This window comes from Schistocerca serialis, chromosome 1 (genome assembly GCF_023864345.2).
Source record: "Schistocerca serialis cubense isolate TAMUIC-IGC-003099 chromosome 1, iqSchSeri2.2, whole genome shotgun sequence".
Lineage (NCBI taxonomy): Eukaryota > Metazoa > Arthropoda > Insecta > Orthoptera > Acrididae > Schistocerca > Schistocerca serialis.
The window spans coordinates 673,721,755-673,738,366 of NC_064638.1; the positions used below are offsets into that span (position 1 = coordinate 673,721,755).

Genomic DNA, 16,612 nt, shown 5'->3' on the forward strand with positions numbered 1-16,612 from the left:
GAGGAAATGGTAGAGGGTCTGGAATGGCCCTAAGGGTTTGAAGAGAGACTGGAGATCATGCTGGATTTCCTGGAATGGGGTCACTGTGGCAGGGTTTATAGGTGGATGAATCTGACAACTGGCAGAGTCCTTCTGCCAGGTAATCCTTGTGATTCAAAACAACATTGGTGGTGCAATTGTCAGCAGGTAGAATTATAAGGTCAGTATCTATTTTTTAGGTGGTGAATTGAGAATACTTTTACAGATGTAAGGTTAGCTTTCATGTTGAGAGATTTGAGGAGTGATCTTGAAGCAAGGCTCAGGATCAAGAAATTCTGAAAAGTTGACAGGAGGTGATTTGGGGGAAGTGGGGGTGGGTCACTGTTGGATGGAAGAGTGAATTGAGACGGGCAGGGTTGAACATTGGTCTTCAATTGAGTCTGGTAGGGTAGGTTGCGAAAATATGATTCTACTGTAGGGACTGGGGGAAGGAGAGAATGCCTTCACAAGTCCAGCATGAGTGAATTTAGGAGTGGGGCAAAAGTTAAGACCTTTGAAAAAGACTGATTCTTCTGTGGTACTAAGGTTCATGAGTGTTCTTCAGGTCAGTTTAGCTTCTGGATTCTGTATGGTGGTGGTGAGAGAGTTTTTGAGGTTGGGATGAATGTAATATGTCTGCAGAACAGGGTTTGTGTGCTATGGAAGGATGTGGGGCAGGTTTGGAGGCTGTTGTAGTGCTGGTGGATCATGGTAGTCCAAGGCAGGAGTAGGAAGTGAACAGATTGGAGGTGGCATTGTGCATGCTGCTTTAGTTCCTGGAGGGCAATCGTTTCAATGTGTGAGATGGGATTACATCTTTCCACCACCAACTATTCCACTCTGGTCACAGGCATCAACCTATCTTATCAAAGGCAGGGCTACCTGTGAAACTAGTCATGTGATCTACAGTCTAAGCTGCAACCACTGTGCTGTGTTCTACGTGGGCGTGACAACCAGCAGGTTGTCTGTCCGCATGAATAGCCACTGAAACAGGCCAAGAAACTGCTGGACCACTCAATTGCTGAGCACACTGCCCAACACAACATTCTTCATTTCAATGACTACTTCACAGCCTGTACCACTGGATCCTTCCTACAAACACCAGCTTTTCTGAAACCTGCAGGTGGTATCGATCCCTGCAATATATCCTACGTTCCCATAGTCCTCCTGGACCCAACCTTTGTCAGTAACTGTCCTTCACCCACCTATCCATTTCCCTGTTCCCACTTTATCACTACACAGACCTATATTCCAGCAACACATCCACAGTTCTTTACTTCTCTCCTGTTCTGCCCTCCCTTCCCCTTCCTCCTGCGCTGCGTGCAGCTCATGGTCTAGTGGCTTGCATTGCTGTCTCCGGATCACGGGGTCCCGGTTTTGATTCCCGGCCGGGTTGGGGATATTCTCTGCCCTGGGACTGTGTGTTTGTGTTGTCATCATCATCAGCATCATCATCATCATCATCATTCCCCTGCCCTGCATCTAACCTCCCGAATACACCAGCTGCCCTGCCCTCTTCTCACCTCGTCCCTGTATGCTCCCACAAGCAGCACTTTACCATCCCCCAATCCTACCCTGCTATCCCATCCTTCTCACCCTGGCGTCGTCCTTACCCCCACCACCCAGATTGCTTCTTCCATCATGTGATGTTGCTCACAGCTGACAATCTGGTCTCAGTAACTAGACAGTGGTCATGTATGTGTGAGTTGTGTTTGCAAGAATGTGTGTATCTATGTTGCCTAATTTACAAGACCTTTTGGCCAAAAGTTTACTTGTTTAGCAGTTTTTTGTTGTTGTGCCAGTCTGTTATTCATCATCTCTGCTGTACAGTGAATTGCAAGCTATCCTTTTCACAATGTCGACATTACAGGAACATACAAACATGCATTTAATGTGTAGTGCAGAAGGTTGTAGTGCTTGCAAGACCAAATAAATGTGTAGAAAAGAGTCATGGACATCCTAATTGAAAGAAATTTGTCCCTGTAGAGAGAAGCTTATAAGACGTTGCAGTTTTAGTCACAGAGAGCTTAGCTTAGATCTTAACAAAGAAGTCTGGCAGTATCCTAGCTGTGCCGAGCAGTCTAAGGTGCTGCAGTCATGGTCTGTGCGGCTAGTCCCGGCGGAGGTTCGAGTCCTCCCTCGGGCATGGGTGTGTGTGTTTGTCCTTAGGATAATTTGGGTTAAGTAGTGTGTAAGCTTAGGGACTGATGACCTTAGCAGTTAAGCCCCATAAGATTTCACACACATTTGAACATTTTTTTATCCTAGGTGCATGTCTCATGGTCTGTGTAAAGGACAGTAGGAGACTTCGTATAGGTGCTGCTACTGTGATGCACACATTAAGATTGTTGGTTGTCACATTAGTCTTTGCTTTATGGTTTTGGGTTGTTTGTTACAAAATACCATATATTGATTACCAACCATTAGTTCCTTGTCTCAAAGTACTCAGTATGGAATCCTGTAAGACTGTGTAATTTTCGTCTTAAATGTTTGGCTTTCATCCTAAATGTTTGACACATGAGAGATAATTAGAGTGGTAGAACAATGCTTTATTTATTACTACTACATTCACAAAAATGTAGCTGCTTCAGTTACATTTATTTTCTTTAAAATAATTCTTTAAATTTTTACATCTGCAGAAATATTAACACCATAAGAAGAAGAACAACAACAACAACTACTACTACTACTACTACTAAAAAAACTCTTAATACTGAAATTACAGATTAGAGGAAGTGTCAAACATCTGTAGCTAACACGCACAAGCAGGGCAATTGGAACAATGTATAAAAGTTTCACTTGGAATAAGCCTGAATACTGCATTCCTTTGAAGATAATGTACATTTTGGCATCACTGACTGAGAAATTTATGTTAAAGCTTTTAAGGTACTGATAGCATCTCAGTCTTGATTTTTCCAAGCCATTATATTGACATACTTCCAGGAACTGGTTGCAACTATGGAACACTTTCAGATTCATTACTTTAAGGTCACCAATCCCCACACTTATCATCATACATTTTGGTGATGTGACTGTTCCTAGATGTTGCTATGGTCTGTGGAAGCATTCTCCAGTATACTGGTGCTTGAAAGACAATACTGAGTGGTGCCTTGTTTATGTTTATGTTTACATACATTGGTGGTGTCCTTGGCACTGAGGGCCCTTGGCACTGAGGGAAAGCAGTTGTGCCACCGACAGCTGTGACATGGTTATCTGACCTTTGTGTACGAGGATACCACTAGTGTATCCAAACATGAACACAAACAAGGCACCACTTTTTGTGATAGATTGAAATGCAATATGTTGGTTACTTATATGAAATTCAAATGAGAACTCCATCTTTAACTCAGTTTTCATCAAATACAAAATTTATGTTTGAACCTGCCAAGTACGCTTCTTCCAGCCACACTAAGCAGTCTTGCATAAAACTCATCTCAGATCCATTTCACAGCTGATTGTGTGTGTGAGAATGTGTATAATTTATGAGAGAAAGAGCTAATGCATGAAAGCTAGTGTGAGTGATGTTTTCTGTTGTGTGATTCTGTGCTCAACATATTGATCTGCTATAAGTGAGTGGTTGCCTTTCCCTTATTTTATGGCACTGCTCCATCCAGGAATTGCTATTATTGTTAAAAAGTATTTAATATTTATCTTTAACATCATTTATTTACAAAAAAATTTGAATTTTAATGTGACTATTTGAAAATATTAGTACATTAAAAAACAAATTAATATTAATTGTCATTTACTTTTTGAATAAAATGTAAGAAAATAATGAGTTGAATGTGATAGAACAACACAAATTTATAAATCATGCAAAATCTCACATTTAAAAGATATAAATAAGCAAGGTAACAGCACACAACCTGAAAATTACATTGGACAGACAGATACTGTATTGTGAAAATGAATAAATAGTCAGATAACCGCATCTCAAAGCCTTGAACTGAACATACTGATTTCCCTGAAAGTATACAATACCATAGAACATTTAACATCTTTGACAATGCCAAAAAGCCTATGTTTTATGTGACGAGAACTTGCTTGGTAGTTGAATCCTGAAGACACAACATATGGAGTAACATATGCAGCCTCTTCTGCTTAAAACCATTAGCTTTAATAAATGTAGAAGCATTCTGTTGAAATATGTGAAGCAGTGTTTAAAGATACATCTTGGATTATATGCTTTTTTGGATTGGATTAAGTTTAATGGCAAATTCGGTTATGTTAAGTATTTAACAGAGTGTCGCCAATAAAGATCAGAACTAGTTCTGATAGGCTGATATTTGGTTACATCTTGTTCTCTGTAGATGATTCAGAATAATTCATTCCATTGGCTGTTGGACGTGTCTTTGTAGAAAAGTTAATCTTCTATAATGACGTGAAAAAAGGGGTTATTCTTCTATATTAATATAAAGGGAAAGTAGAGAAACTGAAAATAACGAAAACATCAATTACTAAAATCTTAAGATTTGCAGTCATCTTTGTTCTGTTATTACTCATAATGCTTTCATTCAGTAAGTACACTTTTTCTGCCTACTTTAACTGCAGCTTTCATTATAAGAACACTAATTTTGCTTAGGAATTTTAGTTTGTATCACAAAAGATTGCTTATTTTATATTACATTTTATATTACTAGGCACCAAAAATTTGAAATTTAAATTGAAGAGGAGTGAAACGGCATTAGTGTTAAATATATGTCCTTCCCAGACTATGTATGAAAATGCCAATAAACATGTGAAGATCGTAATATGGTCATACAATAAACTGCATCAGCAATGTTTGCCAGCTTGTTTCTATATACTACTGTTATCTTGTGCTATCCAGTGTTGTTATTGTTTGCTTTGTTGACTTTACAGTTCTGTCACTGATAATGGTGTCATTCCTCCATCTGCTTGCATCAATCGTTGCCTGGATATTCATGATCTTTGTTAGTATTGCTTCAGTTGGTAAGTACTATTATTACTATAGCAATGTAGGTATTTCTAATGACCTTAGAACATATGTTATTTGGTGTCTGGACATTCACATTGTCTATAGGTGTTCATATCCAATATGACTGTTTCAGAAGAATGATATTTGTTATCTGCACACTAGCATAGACTCAGGAAAAACATATAGAGATACAAAGAATTCTGTAATATTTATTTAATTTCTTTATATAGTTGACACAATTTTCTTTAAAGAGACTGTGGCTACTGCCTTTGATATACAACCTTAATTATTGTTGACAGAGTAATTTACAGAGGTAATTTATAATAGTGGGATTTAAGTGAAGATGTGTATCTGGACTTGATCCACATCCCTCCAGATTCTACTGTATCATGGTATTTACATACTAGTAGATCAGAACTTTGATTATCCAACAATTCATCATTATAAGTCTGCTTGTGTCTGTATATGTGTGGATGGATATGTGTGTGTGTGCGCGAGTGTATACCCGTCCTTTTTTCCCCCTAAGGTAAGTCTTTCCGCTCCCGGGATTGGAATGACTCCTTACCCTCTCCCTTAAAACCCACATCCTTTCGTCTTTCCCTCTCCTTCCCTCTTTCCTGATGAGGCAACAGTTTGTTGCGAAAGCTTGAATTTTGTGTGTATGTTTGTGTTTGTTTGTGTGTCTGTCGACCTGCCAGCACTTTCATTTGGTAAGTCACATCATCTTTGTTTTTAGATATATATTTCCTACGTGGAATGTTTCCCTCTATTATAATCATTATAAGTTCAGTTTCATAAGTGGTGAGCATGTCAGTACGTCCTGGTAAACAGTACTAAGTGCTTTCTCTGAAAACTGCCTGCAACAGGTAGTTTGTAAGCCCACTCAAAATAGAACTATATAAGTGGTGATCAAAAAGTTTCCGTTTGAAGGTTGAGAGTCCAGAATTGGGATGACAGTCAGACACTATCACTGTGAGCACTGAGGCAGTAATCCTGCCGATGCACTATTTTGAAGATATCCATTTGGTAAAACATTGTGTCTTGCTGCATGAAAAAATCCATAGGTGCCTGCTGCATATCCTCGTCCATCAGGAATTGCTGACCCTTCAAGGCCTTTTTTAAGGGCCATAAAGTGTGATAATCACATGAGGAGAATCAGGACTCTATGGTGGTTGCTCAAACATCTGCCACTCTAGTTGGCGTAACTTCTGCATTACGACATTTGCAATTTGAGAATGGACATTACCATGAAGCAGGAGCACCCTCTGTCATGCACCATCCCACAATGGTGGTTTTCGAAAGACATGCTGAACAGTGCAGTTGACAAAATTTTCAGATATTGATATTTTTTCCAGAAACTGTATTGGCAATATCAAAATGGCAGTATCAAGTGACGTTATTTTTGTTTTGTATTATAGTTTTTTTTCACAATTTTTGGTACATATTTTAAGCTGTTATGGTGAAATTGTAGCAGAAAATAATTTTACTTTCACTGTGCGAAGGAGTCTTTCTATTTTTTGAGCTTCCAACAGGTCCAATCTTTCTCTTTGTCTATGTGAAGAAAGTATGTTGTTGTTCATGGTTGTTGTGGGCTTCAGCCTGAAGACTGGTTTGATACAGCTCTCCATGCTACCCTATCCTGTGCAAGCCTCTTCATCTCTGAGTAACTACTGCAACCTACATCCTTCTGAATCTGCTTGGTGTATTCATCTATTGGTCTCCCTGTACGATTTTTACCCTCCACACATCCCTCCAACACTAATTTGGTGATCCCTTGATGCCTCAGAACATGTCCTGTCAACAGATCCCTTCCTTTAGTCAAGTTGTGCCACAAATTCCTCTTCTCCCCATTTCTATTCAATACCTCCTCATTAGTTATGATCTACCCATCTAATCTTCAGCATTCTTTTGTAGCACCACATTTCAAGAGCTTCTATTATCTTTTTTGTCTAAATTACTTATCATCCATGTTTCACTTCCACACATTGCTAAAATCCATACAATACTTTAAGAAAAGACTTCCTGACACTTGAATCTATACTCGATGTTAACAAATTTCTCCTCTTCAGAAATGCTTCCCTTGCTGTTGCCAGTTTACAATTTATATCCTCTCTACTTTGACCATAATCAGTTATTTTGCTGCCCAAATAGCAAAACTCATCTACTACTTTAAGTGTATCATTTCCTAATCTAATTCTCTCAGCATCATCAGATTTAATTCAACTACATTCCATTATCCTCATGTTGCTTTTGTTGGCAACCGTCACTTATTAAACTGGTAGTTTGGTAATTTTCACACCTGTCAGCACCTCCTTTCTTTGGAATTTGAAATTGCTATATTCTTCTTGAAGTCTGAGGGTAACTCGCCTGTCTGATACATCTTGCTCACCAGATGGAAGATTTTTGGCATGGCTGGCTTTCCCAAGGCTATCAGTAGTCCTAAAGGAATGTCTTAGGTCTTTCAGTGCTCCATCAAATTCTTCATGCAGTATCGTATCTCCCATCTCATCTTCATCTATGTCCTCTTCCATTTCCGTAATACTGCCCTCAAGTACATTGCCCTTGTATAGACCCTCTGTATACTCCTTCCACCTTTCTGCTTTCCCTTCTTTGCTTACGACTGGTTTTCCATATGAGCTCTTGGTATTCATACAGGTGGTTCTCTTTTCTCCAAAGGTGTCTTTAATTTTCCTGTAGGCGGTATCTATCTTACCCTAGTGATATACACCTCAGTGTGAATGTGAAGAAGTGACACACCAGTTGTATAAAAAAAGCAGTTTTTAGTGCAACTAGTGTGCTATTCTTCGCATCTGGATTCATCAAAATAGTTGCTGAAAATGATGAACAAAAATCTAAATAACAAGATTGGTCTTCGCAGTGGGCGGTGACGTGTGAGGGGAAATGCTGATGTATTCGGCGCTTGGTTCTATCAATAGAAACTGCAGTGTTTACCTTCACCATGCAGTTTTAACACTACAACTGCTAGGTCACTGGGGTTGGCAGAAATGGGGGGGGGGGGGGGGGGGGATGGATGTCGACATGAAGTATTCCAGGCAAATCCAATATGTCATGAAACTAATTGATGGACCCATCAGACATCTTTTTTTCTGCCACTTACATGCAGTTACCGTTGTTAGCAAAGTGGTTATTGCCAAGCGTGAATGTGCATTGTTTTCCTTTCAAGTCTCGCTCTAAGGGGTATAGACAGGGTGCTAGTTTGCTGATGTACAGAATATATAATAATAAATCAGCACCTAAATGTACAGCTCGAAACTGGCAGTACAGTTACAGTCTGAAGTCGATATTTTTATTGGCCAGTATGTTGATATTTTTTTCATCAATATATGGATACTTTTTCTCGGTATATCGAGAACTGATATTGATACTTTTTAAATATTGATATATCGGATTCCTGGTATTTTTAAAAATATCAACAACCCTAATGCTGCCTCATACACATTCTTCACTCTCCGATGGATGTCTACTGGTGTTTGTCCTTCGGTAGCCAAGAAAAGAATAACAAAACCTTGGTTCTGTTATTTACTGCATGCGTGTTGGAAAGGGACGAATGCCACACAAGTCGCATGCCTACATGTCAGTGCTTATATACCCTCATCGGAGTCATGCTATGTAGCATATATGCTGCAGTAACATCCTCAAATGGAAACATTTTGATCATTCTTTATATTTTATCTCATGCCAACAAATACACATGATCTCATGTAGGATGTCCACATTGAAACTGGTATCTGCTATAATTATGCAGTAGTAGCAAAATTTTTTACCGAAATACAAAGGGCAACTAAAAGAAGTGGAATGATTTATGTGTCCAGTAAACTAAATAAAGAGGCATTTGTGACATAACTCAAGGGGGAACTTAATATTTTTAGCTGTGGATTGGAGCCCAAGGTAAGAACATTTGATCAAACACTGAATAATACAGTGTGGGATACATATAGATGAAATAATGATGATATCCTTACCTGTCCCATCTGGTGGCATGTAGCTCTAATAGATAAGACTGCAGGTTCATTTTCTGATGTATTTAAAATAAGCATTGAATTGTCGTCTCGTGTAACTGCCTTTCCAGATAAGGTCTGCCATGTCTCTCACCATACATACAGTTATTCTGAAATTCTTTAAGGACCTTCAGTTCTTTTGACTCGCACAACTTCTGAACTGGAAAGAATGTAATAAGAATGCTGTACATGATATTATGTTTCAGCACACAATTACTTTTATTACTGCAAATCGCACAAATGCCTGTCCTGTAAGAAGACTGTACTCCGCCAGAAACCAAGAATGGGCATGTGTTTAAAATGGCCATAATTAGTTTTATATTATTCTGCAGTGACCAGCAAGTCATGCTGATATTGGCAAGGATTCATATCCCGCACCATCACTTTCCGTGAACTGTTATATAATCTCTGACTGAAACCAGAGCTAACACAGATTTTCTATTATTTCATAAGACATATGTTGTAATAGATATGTACACAGTATCACAGTCGTTTGGTTGTGCCTGTCTGCAACTGAACATTTCATCTTTATTCTTCACCATTGCTGTTTCTTCTGTGCTTAAATGAAATGAAGCAATTTCAGAGACTTTACTGGACTCATTCAGATATAATTTTATGTATATAGACTGAAGCAATAAGTGAAAAGTTGTACTAAGGCTGGGAATCAAACCAAGGTCTTCTGCTTTTTAGGCAAGTGGCTTGTCACTAAGCCACCTTGGCACAGAAGTTCACACAACTGCACAGATTACCCTGGCATGCCTCCCTCCTCCATCCAGTTGATCCAAAGTCTCACTGCCACCCCAGTCTGCTTTAATTTCCCTCTTATACATGAATGAATTTTCACTCGTCACTTCAGTCTGTATACATAAAATCATAAATGAAAGAGACCAGTAAAATCTCTGAAATTGTGTAATTTAATTGTAGATGTACCTGCACCTGGGTTTCAGGCTGGATCCCCCATTTTGCATTCTATGCTGAGGTGTTATTCCAGAACATGGAGAGCCTCAGCAATTCTATTCATATGTAAGGGGGAATTTAAAGTAGACTGGAGCGGCAGTGAGAATTTGGATCGCGAAGGGAGGCATGCCAGGGTACTCATGCTGTTGGGCAAACTGCTGTGCCAAGGTGGATTAGTGGCTGACACACCTGCCTAGTAAGCAAGAGACGGGGGCTCAGTTCCCCCGACCTTGGTACAAATAAATTTTCACTTGCCACTGCAGCACATATACATAATATCATACATAAATGAGCAGTGACATATTTGTTCAGTGCAACATGCTTGACAATTCCTATTAAAAGATGAATTGTCAACTGAATTGTAACTTTGTTTCTGTAACTTAATGATGATTGATACAATACTCATTTCTCTATGGCAAGTGTTGTATCTCTGAACCAGGGTGAGACACTGTGGAATAACTGCCAAATCAGCAGATACTGTAAAGGGACGTAAGGCTGTTGTCATCAGCCTGTCTTGTAGAGACACTGCATCTGTTCACTTTGTTTGTGTACACATACAAGTAAACAGTTTCCCACATAGTATGCTATTCTAAACTTGTTACACCATAGATCCCTCTCCCTGGTCAAATTATGTCAATGAACTACAATGAACATTCATAGTTAAGAGCTAACTTTAACATGGTTAAGTAAAATTACTTAGAACTTGTGCCTTTTATGTTGTTGCCTTTTAAACTTCATGAAAAAAGCTATTAACATATCTCCTCTGTAATAAGCATTGACTTAGCATCAATTTGATCAAGATTACATACACATCCTTACAAAGTAATCATTCATTTAATATCATTATGAATTCTCAAAGTACCTTAGATTCATTAAACAGTTTGACCATCATTATTTCTTTGTATGTGTAGATTAGCCACAGAGTAGGCTAATAAAGCAGTCACATCTCTCTTTTAATCATTAATACTCCCGTTATTCAGTATGAGTACCTGATGTTTATTACAAGTTGTGTAGCATAAAGTGAATATTGATCTTAATTATTATTTCTGCCATTCATTAACTACATCTGGAAGTTACTTGTGTTGCAGGTTTTATGTAAATGGACAAGAGAAGGTGTTCCACAATAGAAACTATTGAATGTGGAAAGTGGGAAGATATACAGGGTACTCTTGTTGGAGAAGAAGGAAAAAGAATTGTAAATTGTTAAAAACGTAGAAGAGAACAAGAGAGACCCCAAAGAGAGATTCTCATCCCAGCCACTCATCTCTCCCCCTGTCCCTGGAATGTACTTCACTGAAGGGCTGGAGGATGAAGATGTTTGCCACTCCTGCAGAACAGTCAACCCTGACTTCACCTCCACAGACCCCCAACAGTGGTTCTAACACCCTGCAATTGATAGACTATGGAGAGAGTAGTAACTTGAACAGTAATTCTCTCTTTTTAATTAATTAAATTTTTAACATAACTCAGGCTTTTTTATCGATACCCGTTACTTAGTTTATTACTTCCCTTTCAGAATTCAAAGCAGGAAAATTAGGTGAATGTTGTTGTTGTGGTCTTCAGTCCTGAGACTGGTTTGATGCAGCTCTCCATGCTACTCTATCCTGTGCAAGCTTCTTCATCTCCCAATATGTACTGCAGCCTACATCCTTCTGAATCTGTTTGGTGTATTCATCTCTTTGTCTCCCTCTACGATTTTTACCCTCCATGCTGCCCTCCAATACTAAATTGGTGATCCCTTGATGCCTCAACACATGTCCTACCAACCGACCCCTTTTTCTTGTCAAGTTGTGCCACAAACTCTTCTCCCCAATCCTATTCAATACTTCCTCATTAGTTACGTGATCTACCCATCTAATCTTCAGCATTCTTCTGTAGCACTACATTTCAAAGGCTTCTATTCTCTTCTTGTCCAAACTATTTATCGTCCATGTTTCACTTCCATACATGGCTACGCTCCATACAAATACTTTCAGAAACGACTTCCTGACATTTAAATCTATACTCAATGTTAGCAAATTTCTCTTCTTCAGAAACGCTTTCCTTGCCATTGCCAGTCTACATTTTACATCATCTTCTTTGACCATCATCAGTTATTTTTCTCCCCAAATAGCAAAACTCATCTACTACTTTAAGTGTCTCATTTCATAATCTAATACCCTCAGCATCAACTGGTTTAATGTGACTACATTCCATTATCCTCAGTTTGTTTTTGTTGAATTTCATCTTATATCCTCCTTTCAAGACACTGCCCATTCCGTTCAACTGCTCTTCCAAGTCCTTTGCTGTCTCTGACAGAATTACAATGTTGTCGGCGAACCTCAAAGTTTTTATTTCTTCTCCATGGATTTTAATACCTACTCTGAATTTTTCTTTTGTTTCCTTTACTGCTTGCTCAATATACAGATTGAATAACATCGGGGAGAGGCTATAACCCTGTCTCACTCCCTTCCCAACCACTGCTTCCCTTTCATGTCCCTCGACTCTTGTAACTGCCATCTGGTTCCTGTACAAATTGTGAATAGCCTTTCACTCCGTGTATTTTACCCCTGCCACCTTCAGAATTTGAAAGATAGTATTCCAGTCAACATTGTCAAAAGCCTTCTCCAAGTCTACAAATGCTAGAAACGTAGGTTTGCCTTTCCTTAATCTAGCTTCTAAGATAAGCCGTAGGGTCAGTATTGCCTCACGTGCTCCAACATTTCTACGGAATCCAAACTGATGTTCCCCGAGGTCGGCTTCTACCAGTTTTTCCATTCGTCTGTACAGAATTCGCGTTAGTATTTTGCAGCTTTGACTTATTAAACTGATAGTTCAATAATTTTCACATCTGTCAATGCCTGCTTTCTTTGGGATTGGAATTACTATATTCTTCTTGAAGTCTGAGGGTATTTCGCCTGTCTCATACATTTTCCTCACCAGGTGGTAGAGTTTTGTGAGAACTGGCTCTCCCAAGGCTGTCAGTAGTTCTAATGGAATGTTGTCTACTCCCGGGGCCTTTTTTCGACTTAGGTCTTTCATTGCTCTATCAAATTCTTCACGCAGTATCATATCTCCCACTTCATCTTTATCTACATCCTCTTCCATTTCGATAATATTGTCCTCAAGAACATCGCCCTTGTATAGTCCCTCTCACCTTTCTGCTTTCCCATCTTTGCTTAGAACTGGGTTTCCATCTGAGCCCTTGATGATCATACAAGTGGTTCTCTTTTCTACAAAGGTCTCTTTAATTTTCTTGTAGGCAGTATCTATCTTACCCCTAGTGAGGTAAGCCTCTACATCCTTACATTTGTCCTCTAGCCATGCCTGCTTAGCCATTTTGCACTTCCTATCGATCTCATTTTTGAGACGTTTGTATTCCTTTTTGCCTGCTTCATTTACTGCATTTTTATATTTTCTCCTTTCATCAATTAAATTCAATATTTCTTCTGTCACCCAAGGATTTCTACTAGCCCTCGTCTTTTTACCTACTTGATCCTCTGCTGCCTTCACCACTTCATCCCCCTCAAAGCTATACATTCTTCTTCTACTGTATTTCTTTCCCCCATTCTTGTCAATTGTTCCTTTATGCTCTTCCTGAAATTCTCTACAACCTCTGGTTCTTTCAGTTTATCCAGGTCCCATCTCCTCAAATTCCCACCTTTTTGCAGTTTCTTCAGTTTTAATCTACAGTTCATAACCAATAGATTGTGGTCAGAGTCCACATCTGCCCCTGGAAATTTCCTACAATTTGAAACCTGGTTCCTAAATCTCTGTCTTACCATTATATAATCTATCTGATACTTTTTAGTACCTCCAGGATTCTTCCATGTATACAACCTTCTTTCATGATTCTTGAACCAAGTTTTGGCTATGATTAAGTTATGCTCTGCGCAAAATTCTACCAGGCGGCTTCCTCTTTCATTTCTTAGCCCCAATCCATATTCACCTACTGTGTTTCCTTCTCTCCCTTTTCCTACTCTTGAATTCCTATCACCCATGACTATTAAATTTTCGTCTCCCTTCACTACCTGAATAATTTCTTTTATCTCATCATACATTTCATCAATTTCTTCGTCATCTGCAGAGCTAGTTGGCATATAAACTTGTACTACTGTTGTAGGCGTGGGCTTTGTGTCTATCTTGGCCACAAGAATGCGTTCACTATGTTGTTTGTAGTAGCTTACCCGAACTCCTATTTTTTTATTCATTATTAAACCTACCCCTGCATTACCCCTATTTGATTTTGTATTTATAACCCTGTATTCACCTGACCAAAAGTCTTGTTCCTCCTGCCACCGAACTTCGCTAATTCCCACTATATCTAACTTTAACCTATCTATTTCCCTTTTTAATTTTTCTAATCTATATAGGTATAGGTGAATGACTTACACTAAATTAAGCTAGCCTCCCCTAAAAAGTCTGTAGAAACTCAACCTTCAAGCTCAGTTGATCAGTAAAGTTTTAAATATCCCTGGTACAAAATTTTTAGTGAACAATTTTACTACCAAACATTCGGAAAACATACAAAACATTACAAGATATGAGATGATATAGTTGTATGCCATGCCTACTCAGACGCTATAAGAGATTTATTTATTTATTTATTATTATTGTTGAGGATATTTTTTTGCCACATGTTTTCAGGCTGCACTTCTGCACATACAGATATGTAACACATCTACTCTTAGTAGCACTACCTTCAAATAAGCCCGCCTGGCTAGCCGCATGTTGTAACGCGCTGCTTCCCGAGTGGGAAGGTGTGCCGGTCCCCGGCACGAATCCACCTGGCGGATTAGTGTTGAGGTCCACTGGGGGCCGAACTGCGCAATAACCCTGGGTTCAGTGTGGGGCGGCAGTGAGGCAGATGGACTGCTGTGGTCTGTTGCAAGGTTGTGAACCACTGATGGCTACGGCAGGACAAAGCCTCTCCGTCATCTCATATATACACCTTCAAATAATAGAAGTCGTGCTTAGAACACTCAGCAATCTTTTATTACATGGCATTCTATATTTAATTTTTTATTGTTCCCTGCATTATAAACAGCCTACAAATCTCAAAAAGTTCCATCATAGTTATTCATTCTTTAACTTATCATATGCAAATGGGCTACAAAACTCAGGTAGGTTCATCTACTTTGGCATAAGCCTCAAAATAAATCCCATTTGTGTGTGTGTGTGTGTGTGTGTGTGTGTGTGTGTGTGTGTGTGTGTGTATTTGTATAGAGTGAGTTTCAGAGGGAGCATTAAATAATGATTGACCGAAGCAGGTAAACGAATACTGTATAAGGTGAATGGGCAACTCTGAGAGATGAAATAGAGAAATTAGCAGATGGTCAAATAAGTAAAAAGAAAAAGCCTACTAAATATCCGTGGATATTACAGGAGGTATTGAATTTAATTGATGAAAGGAGAAAATATGTAAAATGCAGCAAATGAAGCAAGTGGGTGAAAGGAAATACTAATATCTAAAAAATGAGACTGACAGGATGTGCAAAATGGCTAAGCAGGAACGGCTAGAGAACAAATGTAAGGATATAGAAGCATATATAACCAGAGGGAAAGTAGGTTTTGCCTATAGGAAAATCTAAGAGGTGTATGGAGAAAAGAAAAGCAGCTGTATAAATATCAACAGCTCAGATGAAACACCAGTACTAAGCAAAGAAAGGAAAGCTGGAGGTTAGAAGGAGTATATATAGGGGCTTTACAAAGGAAATAAACTTGAAGGCAATATTATAGAAAGGGAAATGGAAGTAGTTGAAGATGAGGTAGGAAATATAATAATGCGAGATGAATTTGACAGAGCACTGAATGACCTAAGTCAAATCAAGGCCCCTGGAGTAGATAACATTCCCTCAGAACTACCGATATCATTGGCAGAGCCAACAGAAGAAACTATTCCACCTGGTGTGCAAGATGTATAAGGCAAGTGAAATACTCTCAGACTTCAAGAAGAATGATAATTCCAGTTCCAGAGAAAGCAGGTGCTGAAAAGTTGTAAATGTTATTACACTATATAAAACATGAGTGCAAAATACTAACATGAATTGTTTACAGAAGAATGAAAAAACTTATAGAGAAACTGACCTTGGGGAAGGTCAGTTTGTATTCCAGTGAAATGTAAGAACATGTCAGGCAATACTGATCCAACACTTTATCTCAGAAGATAGGTTAAAGAAAGGCAAACTTACTTTTATAGCATTCATCAATTTGGAGAAAGCTTTCAACAATGTTACTGGAATATGCTGTTTGAAATTCTGAAGGTAAGTAAAATACAGTGAGTAAGCATAGTAAAGGGCTAAGCATAGGTAAAATACAGGGAGTGAAATGTTTTTTACAAGTTGTAAAGATATTAGACAGCTGTTATAAGAGTTGCGGGGTGTGAAAGGGAAGCACTGGTTGAAAGGGGAGTGAGACAGGGTTGTAGCATGTCCCCACTGTTGTTCAGTCTGTACAGTAAGCATGCAGTAAAGGAAACAAAAGAAAAATTTGGAGTGGGAATTTAAGTTCAGGCAGAAGAAATAAAAACTTTGAGGTGTGTTGATGACATTGTAATTCTGTCAGAGACAGCAAAGAACTTGGAAGACAATTGAACAGAATGGACAATATCATGAAAGGATGATTTAACAAAAGGAAGAGAAGGGTAATGGAATGTAGCTGAATTAATTCTGGCAATACTGAGGGAATTAGATTAGGCAATGAG

At 38.8% G+C, this 16,612-nt stretch overlaps 1 protein-coding gene across 1 annotated transcript in view; it reads left to right on the forward strand.

The window, feature by feature from the left end:
• Positions 1–16,612, forward strand: part of LOC126480094 (choline transporter-like 1) — a 186,459-nt gene that overhangs the window by 84,606 nt on the left and 85,241 nt on the right. Inside the window, exon 7 of the mRNA XM_050103838.1 lies at positions 4,879–4,968. Within this exon, the coding sequence (XP_049959795.1) occupies positions 4,879–4,968 (90 nt within the window). The remainder of the gene's footprint in view (positions 1–4,878; positions 4,969–16,612) is intronic.